At 42.7% G+C, this 16,543-nt stretch overlaps 2 protein-coding genes across 2 annotated transcripts in view; both read right to left on the reverse strand.

The window, feature by feature from the left end:
• Positions 1-16,543, reverse strand: part of cacna1hb (calcium channel, voltage-dependent, T type, alpha 1H subunit b) — a 104,850-nt gene that overhangs the window by 46,219 nt on the left and 42,088 nt on the right. The window contains exons 10-14 of the mRNA XM_031811433.1: positions 15,017-15,103; positions 8,116-8,267; positions 2,017-2,202; positions 1,214-1,331; positions 491-646 (exon numbers count right to left, since the gene is read on the reverse strand). Of these exons, the coding sequence (XP_031667293.1) occupies positions 491-646; positions 1,214-1,331; positions 2,017-2,202; positions 8,116-8,267; positions 15,017-15,103 (699 nt within the window). The remainder of the gene's footprint in view (positions 1-490; positions 647-1,213; positions 1,332-2,016; positions 2,203-8,115; positions 8,268-15,016; positions 15,104-16,543) is intronic.
• On the reverse strand, positions 8,281-14,684 carry LOC116358961 (proteoglycan 4-like). The gene has a single exon (XM_031811434.1). The coding sequence runs from the start codon at positions 14,501-14,503 to the stop codon at positions 12,155-12,157; it is 2,349 nt and encodes a 782-aa protein (XP_031667294.1). The 5' UTR covers positions 14,504-14,684; the 3' UTR covers positions 8,281-12,154.

Consider the following 16,543-nt stretch of genomic DNA (forward strand, 5'->3'; position numbering starts at 1 on the left):
GAGAGAGAGATGGATGGATGAAGGGGGGGTGGAGAGAGAGATGGATGGATGAAGGGGGGGGTGGAGGGAGAGATGGATGGATGGAGGGGGGGTGGAGAGAGAGATGGATGGATGAAGGGGGGGTGGAGAGAGATGGATGGATGAAGGGGGGGTGGAGGGAGAGATGGATGGATGAAGGGGGGGTGGAGTGAGGAATGGATGGATGAAGGGGGGGTGGAGAGAGAGATGGATGGATGAAGGGGGGGGTGGAGAGAGAGATGGATGGATGAAGGGAGCGGTGGAGAGAGAGATGGATGGATGAAGGGAGGGGTGGAGAGAGAGATGGATGGATGAAGGGGGGGGGGGGTGAGAGGAATGGATGGATGAAGGGGGGGTGGAGAGAGAGATGGATGGATGGAGGGACTCTACAAATAATGTCCAACCAGATACCCTGGCCTGTAAAACCCCATAGAATCCTGTAGAAACTAGTTGAACCCAGTAGAACACTTACCTCCGCCTGAAAGCCCTCCACCAAGATGGCCACCAGCAGGTTGAAGAGGACGTAGTTCCCAAAGGTCATCAGAGCCACAAAGTAGAGAGCAGCGAGAGGAGAGGTGGAGGCCATACCGTTATACAGGACCAGATTCCAGTCCTCCTGAGTCAGAATCTATAGACAGAGAGAGAGGAGAGAGAGGAGAGAGAGGGATGAGAGAGGAGAGGTGGAGGCCATGTAGTTATACAGGACCACATTCCAGTCCTCCTGAGTCAGAATCTATAGACAGAGAGAGAGGAGAGAGAGGGATGAGAGAGGAGAGAGAGGGATGAGAGAGGAGAGAGGAGAGAGAGAGGAGAGAGGGATGAGAGAGGAGAGAGAGAGGGATGAGAGAGGAGAGTGGAGAGGTGGAGGCCATGCAGTTATACAGGACCAGATTCCAGTCCTCCTGAGTCAGGATCTATAGAGAGAGAGAGAGGAGAGAGGAGAGAGAGAATGAGAGAGATGAAACAGAGGAGAGAGGGATGAGAGGGATGATAGAGAGGAGAGAGGGTATCGGCCTAATTATGCTCTGCGTGCATTATCGGGTGTGTCAGTCAGCCAGTCAGCCAGCCAGTCAGCCAGCCAGCCAGCCAGCCAGCGTGTGTTTGTGTGTGTGTGTGTGTGTGTGTGTGTGTGTGTGTGTGTGTGTGTGTGTGTGTGTGTGTGTGTGTGTGTGTGTGTGTGTGTGTGTGTGTGTACCTGGAACACAGTAACGATAGCCCAGAGGAGCGAGTCAAAGTTCTTCCTGTCAGGTAGCGTGTCTCCACTGTCCAGCTTCAGACCAAACTTACAGCCAAACAGATGCATGCCTAGGATACTGCAACACACACATTACACACACACACACACACACACACACACACACACACAGAGAGACACAGACACACACATTATACACTCAGTAACTTCAAAAAGAAAGATGAAAAACCTGACTATGATGTAATCTATTACCTGACTATGATGTCATCTAATACCTGACTATGATGTCATCTAATACCTGACTATGATGTCATCTAATACCTGACTATGATGTCATCTATTACCTGACTATGATGTCATCTATTACCTGACTATGATGTCATCTATTACCTGACTATGATGTCATCTATTACCTGACTATGATGTCATCTATTACCTGACTATGATGCCATCTAATACCTGACTATGATGTCATCTATTACCTGACTATGATGTCATCTAATACCTGGCTATGATGTCATCTAATACCTGACTATGATGTCATCTAAGACCTGACAACATACCTGACAATGAAGATGATGTCATCTAAGACGTGACAACAAACCTGACTATGAAGATGATGTCATCTAAGACTTGACAACAAACCTGACTATGAAGAATGTCATCTAAGACTTGACAGCAAAGCTGACTATGAAGATGATGTCATCTAAGACTTGAGAACATACCTGACTATGAAGATGATGTCATCTAAGACTTGACAACATAGCTGACTATGAAGATGATGTCAGAAGGTTTCTACATACCTGAATATGAAGATGAAGAGCATGAGCAGCATGCAGAAGGTGGCTACGTTGTCCATAGTCTTCATCAGAACCACCAGCTGTCTGCGCAGGGCGGGCAGGAACCTGACCAGCTTTAGGACCCGCAGCAGACGGAACGTACGCAGGACTGACAGACCGCCGTCCGCCTGCCCAATGATCTCCCATACACTGAGAGAAACACATAAAACGTTACAGCTAGCTTAGCATTTAGCAACAAGTTATAGATAGCTTAGCATCGAGCAACAAGTTATAGATAGCTTAGCATCGAGCAACAAGTTATAGATAGCTTAGCATCGAGCAACAAGTTATAGATAGCTTAGCATCGAGCAACAAGTTATAGATAGCTTAGCATCGAGCAACAAGTTATAGATAGCTTAGCATCGAGCAACAAGTTATAGATAGCTTAGCATCGAGCAACAAGTTATATATAGCTTAGCATCGAGCAACAAGTTATAGATAGCTTAGCATCGAGCAACAAGTTATAGATAGCTTAGCATTGAGCAACAAGTTATAGATAGCTTAGCATCGAGCAACAAGTTATAGATAGCTTAGCATCGAGCAACAAGTTATAGATAGCTTAGCATCGAGCAACAAGTTATAGATAGCTTAGCATCGAGCAACAAGTTATAGATAGCTTAGCATCGAGCAACAAGTTATAGATAGCTTAGCATCGAGCAACAAGTTATAGATAGCTTAGCATCGAGCAACAAGTTATAGATAGCTTAGCATCGAGCAACAAGTTATAGATAGCTTAGCATCGAGCAACAAGTTATAGATAGCTTAGCATTGAGCAAGTTATTGATAGCTTCCCTATTGAAAAATTATATATTGGAATATATTTCAAGAAAATATAAAGATATTTAAATATAAAGGGAAAAGGTATTTATCAAATATATAGATATATTTTATTTATGTACATATATTTGTAAAACATTCATGTAAAATACACAAATCACCACTCACAGCCTTCTCTACCCGATGATAATGTTGAGTCTCTGTTGACCTCTGATAGCTTAGCATTGGGTTTCCTAAAGTGGTGTTTTGTAACGTTGAGTCTCTGTTGACCTCTGACCCCTTAGCATGAGGTTTCTAAAGTGGTGTTTTGCAAATGTTGGATCACTGTTGTAGTTGAAAATACACACTGCAGCTATTGACATATAGCCTTTTTGACATTTAGCCTATTGACATATAAATTAGCTCGTTTTTGTGAAGGTTGGGGGCCTCTGATAGAACTGGCTAGCTAGCTAAATGATGTAGCTTTAGTGAGGGTTGGGTGTCTCTGATAGAACTGGCTAGCTAGCTAAATTAGCTAGCCAGATTATTTATAGCAAAACATAATAATAATAATAGTAGTAGTAATGATCCTCCTATGTTTCCCTCCTGCAAGTCCCTCTGGTCTGGACCCTCAGCTAGACAGACCCCAGGCAATGGAGCCTCAGCCGATCAGACCCCAAGACAATGGAGCCTCAGCCAATCAGACCCCAAGACAATGGAGCCTCAGCTGGACAGACCCCAAGACAATGGAGCGTCAACCAATCAGACCCCAAGACAATGGAGCCTCTGCCGATCAGACCCCAGGCAATGGAGCCTCAGCCAATCAGACCCCAAGACAATGGAGCCTCAGCTGGAGACCCCAAGACAATGGAGCCTCAGCCGATCAGACCCCAAGACAATGGAGCCTCAGCTGGACAGATCCCAGACAATGGAGCCTCAGCCGATCAGACCCCAAGACAATGGAGCCTCAGCCGATCAGACCCCAGACAATGGAGCCTCAGCCGATCAGACCCCAGACAATGGAGCCTCAGCTAGACAGACCCCAGACAATGGAGCCTCAGCCGATCAGACCCCAGACAATGGAGCCTCAGCTAGACAGACCCCAGACAATGGAGCCTCAGCCGATCAGACCCCAGACAATGGAGCCTCAGCTGGACATACCCCCAGATAATGGAGCCTCAGCTGGACAGACCCCAGGCAATGGAGCCTCAGCTGGACAGACCCCAGGCAATGGAACCTCAGACGATCAGAACCCAGACAATGGAGACACAGGTGCACCTTGTACTGGAGGACAATAAAAGGCAGAAACCATCTGTGTGTCATCCTCACCAGAGTCTTGACCTGACTGCAGTTCAGAGTTGTAACCGACTTCAGTGGGCCAATGCTCACCTTAGGTTGGCCACTGGAGAAATGTGTTCTTCACGGATTAATCCCGGTTTCAACTGTACTGGGCAGATGGCATACCATGGAAGAACTGTCTGAGTATGGCGTCGTTTGGCCAAGAGGTTTGCTGATGTCAACGTTATGAACACAGTGTCCCATGGTTGTCGGTGGTGGCTACGGTATGGCCAGGCCTAAGCTGTGGACAACGAACACTATTACATTTTATCATTGGCAATTTGAATGCACAGATATACCGTGACGAGATCCAAAAGTTTGTTGTTTGATTGTCGTGCCATTCATCCGCCGCCATCACCACCTGTTTCAGCATGATAATGCACAGCCCCATGTCGCAAGGATCTGTATACAATTCCTGCAAGCTGAAAATGTCCCAGATCTTTCACGGCCTGCATACTCATCAGACATGTTACCCATTGAGCATGTTTAGGATCTGGATCGACTTGTACGACAGCGATTTCCATTTCTTGACAATTTCCAGAAACTTCGCACAGCCATTGAAGAGGAGTGAAACAACATTCCACAGGCCACAATCAACAGCCTGATCAACTCTTTGTGAAGGAGATGTGTTGTGCTGCATGAGGCAAATGGTCACACCAGATACTGGCTGCTTTTCTGATCCACACCCCATACCTTTTTTAAATGTTATCTGTGATCAACAGCTGCATATCTGTATTCCCAGTCATGTGAAATCCACAGAATAGGGCCTAATGAATTTATTTCAATTGACTGATATGAACTCATATGAACTGTAACTCAGTAAAATCATATTTTTGTTGAGTGTATGTTTTTGTTTGTATAATTTGTCATGCTGAAACAGGAAAGGGCCTTCCCCCAAACTGTTGCAAGCACAGAATCGTCTAGAATGTCATTGTCTGGTGCCTTGACCGAACCATGAAAAACAGCCCCAGACCATTATTCATCCTCCACCAAACTTTACAGTTGGCACTATGCATTGGGGCAGGTAGCGTTCCCCTGGTATCTGCCAAACCCAGATTTGTCCATCAGACTGCCAGATTGTGAAGAGTGATTCATCACTCCAGAGAATACGTTTCCACTGATCCAGAGTCCAATGGTGGCGAACTTTACACCACTCCAGCCGACGCTTGGCATTGTGAATGATGATCTTAGGCTTGTGTGCGGCTGCTTGGCCACGGAAACCCATTTCATGAAGTCATTTCACATTAACAGCACTTACAATTGACCAACTGTACCGCAGCAGTATCCACATACAGTGGCTCCTGCTTTAAAAGTCTTATTACTGCGGAATTATATATATATATATATATATATATATATATGGTTATTTAAGTGTGAACCACTGGTACCATCAATGCTAGTTAGTGCTAGTTTGAACACCAGAGGGCATCTTTGAGAATCATTTGATGGCCTTCAATAGTGGCTGTACTAGAGAATTTAAAACCTTTTTTTTGTAAGACCAGCATACTGTCCCCTACTGGCCCCACTACAGTACTACAGTATATGAGACTGATTTTAAGAAATGTTGTTTAATTGATTTGATTAATATTAAGATGTTTCTATTACAAGAAAAAAAAACAATCTGTTAGGACAGAACAGAAAATATGGCGCTGTACAACGTGACGGCCGGGAATAGGCTACAGTACTGGGCTATTTAGCTAAATAATCCTGTGTCGTGTGGGCATGTGGTAGACTGGGGTTAAATTCCCCAATGGGGGGGCAGGAGTAGGCTGTCCTTGTAATTAAGAAGTTGTTCTTAACTGACATGCCTAGTTAAATAAAGGTTAGACTAAGAACATAACATTTCTACACCCTCATTTTCTAATTGTAGTCTAACCAATGGAGATTCAGTGAAAATAAAAATCTCATTGATTTATCAAGACCAGTCTCCATGCTCGTCTCAGAGCAGTGTGAAACGGACCAGTCTCCATGCTCGTCTAACAGCAGTGTGAAACGGACCAGTCTCCATGCTCGTCTCAGAGCAGCGTGAAACGGACCAGTCTCCATGCTCGTCTCAGAGCAGCGTGAAACGGACCAGTCTCCATGCTCGTCTCACAGCAGTGTGAAACGGACCAGTCTCCATGCTCGTCTCAGAGCAGTGTGAAACGGACCAGTCTCCATGCTCGTCTCAGAGCAGTGTGAAACGGACCAGTCTCCATGCTCGTCTCAGAGCAGTGTGAAACGGACAAGTCTCCATGCTCGTCTCAGAGCAGTGTGAAACGGACCAGTCTCCATGCTCGTCTCAGAGCAGCGTGAAACGGACCAGTCTCCATGCTCGTCTCAGAGCAGTGTGAAACGGACCAGTCTCCATGCTCGTCTCAGAGCAGTGTGAAACGGACCAGTCTCCATGCTCGTCTCAGAGCAGTGGGAAACGGGCCAGTCTCCATGCTCGTCTCAGAGCAGTGTGAAACGGACCAGTCTCCATGCTCGTCTCAGAGCAGCGTGAAACGGACCAGTCTCCATGCTCGTCTCAGAGCAGTGTGAAACGGACCAGTCTCCATGCTCGTCTCAGAGCAGTGTGAAACGGACCAGTCTCCATGCTCGTGTGAACCGGACCAGTCTCCATGCTCATCTCAGAGCAGTGTGAAACTGACCAGTCTCCATGCTCGTCTCAGAGCAGTGTGAAACGGACCAGTCTCCATGCTCGTCTCAGAGCAGTGTGAAAAGGACCAGTCTCCATGCTCGTCTCAGAGCAGTGTGAAACGGACCAGTCTCCATGCTCAGTGTGTAACGGGGCTAAACAAGTTGTAGGCTTTTGATTCAAATCCTATTGTTTCTAACTTCAATATGCTCTTTAAATAAATAAGACCTACACCACTTTTATCATCTCATCACTAGTGAGACTCATGTCATCTACAGTATATAGAAAACAGTATAACGAAAAATATGACGTGAATATCCGCCAATAATTGCATATAGAGGATGGGAGGATATTTCTGTAATTCGGTGATATTTATTCCCATAGTATAACTCATAACTAAATAAACATTTTGAGGGAGGCAGAGGAAAAGAGACAGACAAATACAGAGATAAGGCCTCTTTTGTTCGCCAGTTTTATTGCTTCTTTAATCGGGACAACAGTTTTCAGCTGTGCTAACATAATTGCAAAAAGGTTTTCTAATGATCAATTAACCTTTTAAAATGATTTACTTGGATTACCTAAAACAACGTCCCATTGGAACACTGGAGTGATGGTTGCTGATAATGGGCCTCTGTACGCCTATGTAGATATTCCATTAAAATCAGCTGTTTCAGCTACAATAGTAATTTACAACATTAACAATGTCCATACTGTATTTCTGATCAATTTGATGCTATTTTAATTGACAAAAAACTGATTTTCTTTAAAAAACAAGGACATTTCTAAGTGACCCCAAACTTTTGAACTGTAGTGTAAATCAATATATAATTTTTCCGTACAGGTTAGCATCGAGCAGCAAGTTATAGCTAGCTTAGAATCAGGCAGAAAGTTATAGCTAGCTTAGAATCAGGCAGAAAGTTATAGCTAGCTTAGAATCAGGCAGAAAGTTATAGCTAGCTTAGAATCAGGCAGAAAGGTTTAGCTAGCTTAGAATCAGGCAGAAAGTTATAGCTAGCTTAGAATCAGGCAGAAAGTTATAGCTAGCTTAGAATCAGGCAAAAAGTTATAGCTAGCTTAGCAATTGAACATTAAGTTATAGCTAGCTTAGAATCAGGCAGAACGTTATAGCTAGCTTAGCAATCGAACAGAAAGTTATAGCTAGCTTAGAATCAGGTAGAAAGTTATAGCTAACTTAGCATCGAGCAGCAAGTGATAGCTAGCTTAGCATCGAGCAGCAAGTTATAGCTAGCTTAGCATCGAGCAGCAAGTTATAGCATTATAACATTAACTCTTGGAAAAGGTTTGGTGCATGATACATTAAAATATTTCATGGAAACACAGACACACACCTGATGATGACGATGACGCTGTCAAAGCCGTTGTACGGGTTCTTTATATAGCCGAAGAGTCCGAAGGCCAGCAGCTTCAGCAGCATCTCCAGACTGAAGAGACTGGTGAACACTAGATTACTGATCTCTAGGATGTCAGTCAGCTCCTGGGGCTAGGGGGAGGGAGAGAGAGAGAAGAGACTGGTGAACACTAGATTACTGATCTCTAGGATGCCAGAGAGGAAGGAAGTAGGAAGTAGTACTGTAGTGTGGCCAGTAAGGGACAGTAGGGTACAGTATGCTGTGTCTGGGTTATAGTAGTACTATAGTGTGGTCAGTAGGGGACAGTAGGGGACAGTATGCTGTTTCTGGGTTATAGTAGTACTATAGTGGGGACAGTAGAGGCAAGTAGGGGGCAGTATGCTGTGTCTGGGTTATAGTAGTCCTGTAGTGTGGACAGTAGGGGGCAGTAGGGGGCAGTATACTGTGTCTGGGTTATAGTAGTACTGTAGTGTGGCCAGTAGGGGCCAGTATACTGTGTCTGGGTTATAGTAGTACTGTAGTGTGGACAGTAGGGGGCAGTATGCTGTGTCTGGGTTATAGTAGTACTGTAGTGTGGACAGTAGGGGGCAGTATGCTGTGTCTGGGTTATAGTGGTACTGTAGTGTGGACAGTAGGGGGCAGTATACTGTGTCTGGGTTATAGTAGTTCTGTAGTGTGGCCATTAGGGGCCGGTATACTGTGTCTGGGTTATAGTAGTACTGTAGTGTGGCCAGTAGGGGACAGTATACTGTGTCTGGGTAATAGTAGTACTGTAGTGTGGCCAGTAGGGGACAGTAGGGGACAGTATGCTTTGTCTGGGTTATAGTAGTACTGTAGTGTGGCCAGTAGGGGACAGTAGAGGACAGTATAATGTGTCTGGGTTATAGTAGTACTGTAGTGTGGCCAGTAGGGGACAGTATGCTGTGTCTGGGTTATAGTAGTACTGTAGTGGGGACAGTAGGGGACAGTAGGGGACGGTATACTGTGTCTGGGTTATAGTAGTACTGTAGTGTGGCCAGTAGGGGACAGTATACTGTGTCTGGGTTATAGTAGTACTGTAGAGTGGCTAGTAGGGGACAGTAGGGGACAGTATGCTGTGTCTGGGTTATAGTAGTACTGTAGTGTGGACAGTAGGGGGCAGTATGCTGTGTCTGGGTTATAGTAGTACTGTAGTGGGGCCAGTAGGGGACAGTATGCTGTGTCTGGGTTATAGTAGTACTGTAGTGTGGCCAGTAGGGGACAGTATGCTGTGTCTGGGTTATAGTAGTACTGTAGTGGGGCCAGTAGGGGACAGTATGCTGTGTCTGGGTTATAGTAGTACTGTAGTGTGGACAGTAGGTGACAGTATGCTGTGTCTGGGTTATAGTAGTACTGTAGTGTGGCCAGTAGGGGACAGTAGGGGACAGTATGCTGTGTCTGGGTTATAGTAGTACTGTAGTGTGGCCAGTAGGGGACAGTAGGGGACAGTATGCTGTGTCTGGATTATAGTAGTACTGTAGTGTGGCCAGTAGGGGACAGTAGGGGACAGTATGCTGTGTCTGGGTTATAGTAGTACTGTAGTGGGGCCAGTAGGGGACAGTAGGGGATAGTATGCTGTGTCTGGGTTATAGTAGTCCTGTAGTGTGGCCAGTAGGGGACAGTATGCTGTGTCTGGGTTATAGTAGTACTGTAGTGTGGACAGTAGGGGACAGTAGGGGACAACATGCTGTGTCTGGGTTATAGTAGTCCTGTAGTGTGGACAGTAGGGGACAGTATGCTGTGTCTGGGTTATAGTAGTACTATAGTGGGGCCAGTAGGGGACAGTATGCTGTGTCTGGGTTATAGTAGTACTGTAGTGTGGCCAGTAGGGGGCAGTAGGGGACAGTAGGGGACAGTATGCTGTGTCTGGGTTATAGTAGTACTGTAGTGTGGACAGTAGGGGACAGTATGCTGTGTCGGGGTTATAGTAGTACTGTAGTGTGGCCAGTAGGGGACAGTAGGGGACAGTAGGGGACAGTATGCTGTATCTGGGTTATAGTAGTACTGTAGTGTGGCCAGTAGGGGACAGTAGGGGACAGTATGCTGTGTCTGGGTTATAGTAGTACTGTAGTGTGGCCAGTAGGGGACAGTATGCTGTTTCTGGGTTATAGTAGTACTGAGGTGTGGCCAGTAGGGGACAGTAGGGGCCAGTAGGGGACAACATGCTGTGTCTGGGTTATAGTACTACTGTAGTGTGGACAGTAGGGGACAGTAGGGAACAGTAGGGGACAGTATACAGTGTTCCGTGTAGTGTGATGAGGATTTGGGTTCTAGACTAAATGTAATTCTACAGTCTATAGGGTCAGTTGGTGATGAGTATTTGGGTTCTAGACTAGTTGTAATTCCACAGTCTATTGAGTCAGTTGGTGATGAGTATTTGGGTTCTAGACTAGTTGTAATTCCACAGTCTATTGAGTCAGTTGGTGATGAGTATTTGGGTTCTAGACTTGTTGTAATTCTGTAGGGTCGGTTGGTGAAGGGGATTTGGGTTCTAGACTAGTTGTAATTCTACAGTCTATAGGGTCAGTTGGTGATGAGGATTTGGGTTCTAGACTATTTGTAATTCTATAGGGTCAGTTGGTGATGAGGATTTGGGTTCTAGACAAGTTGTAATTCTATAGGGTCAGTAGGTGATGAGGATTTGGGTTCTAGACTGGTTGTAATTCTATCGTCAGTAGGGTCAGTAGGAGATGAGGATTCCGGTTCTAGTCTAGTTGTAATTCTATCGTCAGTAGGGTCAGTAGGTGATTAGGATTTGGGTTGTAGACTAGTTGTAATTATATCGTCAGTAGTGTCAGTAGGTGATGAGGAGTCCGGTTCTATACTAGTTGTAATTCTATCGTCAGTAGGGTCAGTAGGTGATGAGGATTTGGGTTCTAGACTAGTTGTAATTCTATCGTCAGTAGGGTCAGTAGGAGATTAGGATTCCGGTTCTATACTAGTTGTAATTCTATCGTCAGTAGGGTCAGTAGGTGATGAGGATTCCGGTTCTAGACTAGTTGTAATTCTTTAGGGTCAGTTGGTGATGAGGATTTGGGTTCTAGACTAGTTGCAATTCTATAGGGTCAGTTGGTGATGAGGATTTTGGTTCTAGACTAGTTGAAATTCTACAGTCAGTAGGGTCAGTTGGTGATGAGGATTTGGGTTCTAGACTAGTTTTAATTCTATAGGGTCATTGTGTTGAGGATTTTGGTTCTAGTCTAGTTGTAATTCAATTGTCAGTAGCGTCAGTAGGTGATGAGGATTTGGGTTCTAGACTAGTTGTAATTCTATCGTCAGTAGGGTCAGTAGGTGATGAGGATTTGGGTTCTAGACTAGTTGTAATTCTATCGTCAGTAGGGTCAGTAGGTGATGAGGATTTGGGTTCTAGACTAGTTGTAATTCTAGTAGCATCAGTAGGTGATGAGGATTTGGGTTCTAGACTAGTTGTAATTCTATCGTCAGTAGGGTCAGTAGGTGATGAGGATTTGGGTTCTAGACTAGTTGTAATTCTAGTAGCATCAGTAGGTGATGAGGATTTGGGTTCTAGACTAGTTGTAATTCTATCGTCAGTAGGGTCAGTAGGTGATGAGGATTTGCGTTCCAGACTAGTTGTAATTCTATCGTCAGTAGCGTCAGTAGGTGATTAGGATTTGGGTTGTAGACTAGTTGTAATTCTATCGTCAGTAGTGTCAGTAGGTGACAGACTAGTTGTAATTCTATCGTCAGTTGGTGATGAGGATTCTGGTTACAAACTAGTTGTAATTCTTTCGTCAATAGGGTCAGTAGGAGATTAGGATTCCGGTTATAGACTAGTTGTAATTCTATCGTCAGTAGGGTCAGTAGGAGATGAGGATTCCGGTTCTATACTAGTTGTAATTCTATCGTCAGTAGGGTCAGTAGGTGATGAGGATTCCGGTTCTAGACTAGTTGTAATTCTATAGGGTCAGTTGGTGATGAGGATTTGGGTTCTAGACTAGTTGCAATTCTATAGGGTCAGTTGGTGATGAGGATTTGGGTTCTAGACTAGTTGTAATTCTATAGGGTCAGTTGTTGATGAGGATCTTGGTTCTAGACTAGTTGAAATTCTACAGTCAGTAGGGTCAGTTGGTGATGAGGATTTGGGTTCTAGACTAGTTGTAATTCTAGTAGCATCAGTAGGTGATGAGGATTTGGGTTCTAGGCTAGTTGTAATTCTACAGTCAGTAGGGTCAGTAGGTGATGAGGATTTGGGTTCTAGACTAGTTGTAATTCTAGTAGCATCAGTAGGTGATGAGGATTTGGGTTCTAGGCTAGTTGTAATTCTACAGTCAGTAGGGTCAGTAGGTGATGAGGATTTGGGTTCTAGTCTAGTTGTAATTCTATCATCAGTAGCGTCAGTAAGTGATGAGGATTTGGGTTCTAGACTAGTTGTAATTCTATCGTCAGTAGGGTCAGTAGGTGATGAGGATTTGGGTTCTAGACTAGTTGTAATTCTATCGTCAGTAGCGCCAGTAGGTGATGAGGATTTGGGTTGTAGACTAGTTGTAATTCTATCGTCAGTAGTGTCAGTAGGTGATGAGGATTTGCGTTCCAGACTAGTTGTAATTCTATCGCCAGTAGGGTCAGTTGGTGATGAGGATTCCGGTTCTAGACTAGTTGTAATTCTATCGTCAGTAGGGTCAGTAGGAGATGAGGAGTCCGGTTCTATACTAGTTGTAAATCTATCGTCAGTAGCGTCAGTAGGTGATGATGATTTCGGTTCAAGTCTAGTTGTAATTCTATCGTCAGTAGGGTCAGTTGGTGATGAGGATTTCGGTTCTAGTCTAGTTGTAATTCTATCGTCAGTAGGGTCAGTAGGTGATGAGGATTTGGGTTCTAGACTAGTTGTAATTCTAGTAGCATCAGTAGGTGATGAGGATTTGGGTTCTAGGCTAGTTGTAATTCTACAGTCAGTAGGGTCAGTAGGTGATGAGGATTTGGGTTCTAGACTAGTTGTAATTCTAGTAGCATCAGTAGGTGATGAGGATTTGGGTTCTAGACTAGTTGTAATTCTATCGTCAGTAGGGTCAGTAGGTGATGAGGATTTGGGTTCTAGACTAGTTGTAATTCTATCGCCAGTAGGTGATGAGGATTTGGGTTGTAGACTCGTTGTAATTCTATCGTCAGTAGTGTCAGTAGGTGATGAGGATTTGCGTTCCAGACTAGTTGTAATTCTATCGCCAGTAGGGTCAGTTGGTGATGAGGATTCCGGTTCTAGACTAGTTGTAATTCTATCGTCAGTAGGGTCAGTAGGAGATGAGGAGTCCGGTTCTATACTAGTTGTAAATCTATCGTCAGTAGCGTCAGTAGGTGATGATGATTTCGGTTCAAGTCTAGTTGTAATTCTATCGTCAGTAGGGTCAGTTGGTGATGAGGATTTCGGTTCTAGTCTAGTTGTAATTCTATCGTCAGTAGGGTCAGTAGGTGATGAGGATTTGGGTTCTAGACTAGTTGTAATTCTAGTAGCATCAGTAGGTGATGAGGATTTGGGTTCTAGGCTAGTTGTAATTCTACAGTCAGTAGGGTCAGTAGGTGATGAGGATTTGGGTTCTAGACTAGTTGTAATTCTAGTAGCATCAGTAGGTGATGAGGATTTGGGTTCTAGGCTAGTTGTAATTCTACAGTCAGTAGGGTCAGTAGGTGATGAGGATTTGGGTTCTAGTCTAGTTGTAATTCTATCATCAGTAGCGTCAGTAGGTGATGAGGATTTGGGTTCTAGACTAGTTGTAATTCTATCGTCAGTAGCGTCAGTAGGTGATGAGGATTTGGGTTCTAGACTAGTTGTAATTCTATCGTCAGTAGGGTCAGTAGGTGATGAGGATTTGGGTTCTAGACTAGTTGTAATTCTATCGTCAGTAGCGCCAGTAGGTGATGGGGATTTGGGTTGTAGACTAGTTGTAATTCTATCGTCAGTAGTGTCAGTAGGTGATGAGGATTTGCGTTCCAGACTAGTTGTAATTCTATCGCCAGTAGGGTCAGTTGGTGATGAGGATTCCGGTTCTAGACTAGTTGTAATTCTATCGTCAGTAGGGTCAGTAGGAGATGAGGAGTCCGGTTCTATACTAGTTGTAAATCTATCGTCAGTAGCGTCAGTAGGTGATGATGATTTCGGTTCAAGTCTAGTTGTAATTCTATCGTCAGTAGGGTCAGTTGGTGATGAGGATTTCGGTTCTAGTCTAGTTGTAATTCTATCGTCAGTAGGGTTAGTAGGTGATGAGGATTTGGGTTCTAGACTAGTTGTAAATCTATCGTCAGTAGCGTCAATAGGTGATGAGGATTTGGGTTCTAGACTAGTTGTAATTCTATCGTCAGTAGGGTCAGCTGAGGTCAGAACCAATGGAAACATCATTATTCACTTTTTCTTAATTTCTTAGGGGGGTAAGACTGCTAAAACAGAATACACACACACACACACAATCTATCCCCTCCTCTCACACTGAGAATTACACTTTAATTAACACCTCAAGCCCTGTAACCCCACACACATGCTCACATATTGAGAACACACACACACACCCACACACACAGTTACACACACACACACACAGGCACACACACACAGGCACACACACACACACTGAGAACACACTCTGCGGGTACAGACTCATCATGGTGTTGATTTGGAGCTTGATAATCTGTCCATAAACATCACATGATTACCCAAGTTTTGATTAAACACACAAAACCACACACACACACACACACACACACACACACACACACACACAAACACGCACACGCACACGCACACACCCTCCCCTCCCCTCCACTCCCCTCCCCGCCCTCCCCTCCCCGCCCTCCCCTCCCCTCCCCGCCCTGCCCTGCCCTCCCCTGCCCTCCCCCTCCCTCTCCTCCCCTGTACCTGTTGGTGGAACTCTATCCCCATACTGAGAGTGTTGATGAGGATGGAGATCATGATCCCTCTGTTGAAGTATCTACTGCTCACCACCTAGAAGGAGTAGGGTGCAGGGGTTAGGGTGCAGGGGTTAGGGTGCAGGGGTTAGGGTGCAGGGGTTAGGGTGCAGGGGTTAGGGTGCAGGGGTTAGGGTGCAGGGGTTAGGGTGCAGGGGTTAGGGTGTAGGGGTTAGGGTGCAGGGGTTAGGGTGCAGGGGTTAGGGTGCAGGGGTTAGGGTGCAGGGGTTAGGGTGCAGGGTTAGGGTGCAGGGGTTAGGGTGCAGGGGTTAGGGTGCAGGGGTTAGGGTGCAGGGGTTAGGGTGTAGGGTTATTTGAAGATCTTAGTAATAATAATAGTAATAATTAAAATTATAATATAATAATAATAACAGTAATAACAAGAATCATAATAATCATAATAATAATAGTAATAATCAGGGTTGGCAAGTAGCCTAGTGGTTAGATACTCATAATTATAATATAATAATATAATAATAATATAATTATATAATAATAATACGCATAATTATAATATAATAATACTACGCATAATTATAATATAATAATATAATAATAATATAATTATATAATAATACTACTCATAATTATAATATAGTAATATAATAATAATATAATTATATAATAATAATACGCATAATTATAATATAGTAATATAATAATAATACTACTCATAATTATAATATAGTAATATAATATAATAATAATAATATAATATAATAATACTACTCATAATTATAATATAGTAATATAATAATAATATAATTATATAATAATAATACGCATAATTATAATATAGTCATATAATATAATAATACTACTCATAATTATAATATAGTAATATAATATAATACTACTCATAATTATAATATAGTAATATAATATAATAATAATAATATAATATAATAATACTACTCATAATTATAATATAATAATATAATATAATAACACTACTCATAATTATAATATAGTCATATAATATAATAATAATAATATAATATAATAATACTACTCATAATTATAATATAATAATATAATATAATAATACTACTCATAATTATAATATAGTCATATAATATAATAATACGCATAATTATAATATAATAATATAATATAATAATACTACTCATAATTATAATATAATAATATAATATAATAATACTACTCATAATTATAATATAGTCATATAATATAATAATACTACTCATAATTATAATATAGTAATATAATATAATACTACTCATAATTATAATATAGTAATATAATATAATAATAATAATATAATATAATAATACTACTCATAATTATAATATAGTCATATAATATAATAATAATAATATAATATAATAATACTACTCATAATTATAATATAATAATATAATATAATAATACTACTCATAATTATAATATAATAATATAATATAATAATACTACTCATAATTATAATATAATAATATACTATAATAATACTACTCAT

Source organism: Oncorhynchus kisutch, unplaced genomic scaffold (genome assembly GCF_002021735.2).
Source record: "Oncorhynchus kisutch isolate 150728-3 unplaced genomic scaffold, Okis_V2 Okis01b-Okis20b_hom, whole genome shotgun sequence".
Lineage (NCBI taxonomy): Eukaryota > Metazoa > Chordata > Actinopteri > Salmoniformes > Salmonidae > Oncorhynchus > Oncorhynchus kisutch.

Coding starts and splice junctions, on each gene's coding strand:
- LOC116358961 (XM_031811434.1), bottom strand. CDS start 14,503: ATGATGTTTCCATTGGTTCTGACCTCAGCTGACCCTACTGACGATAGA.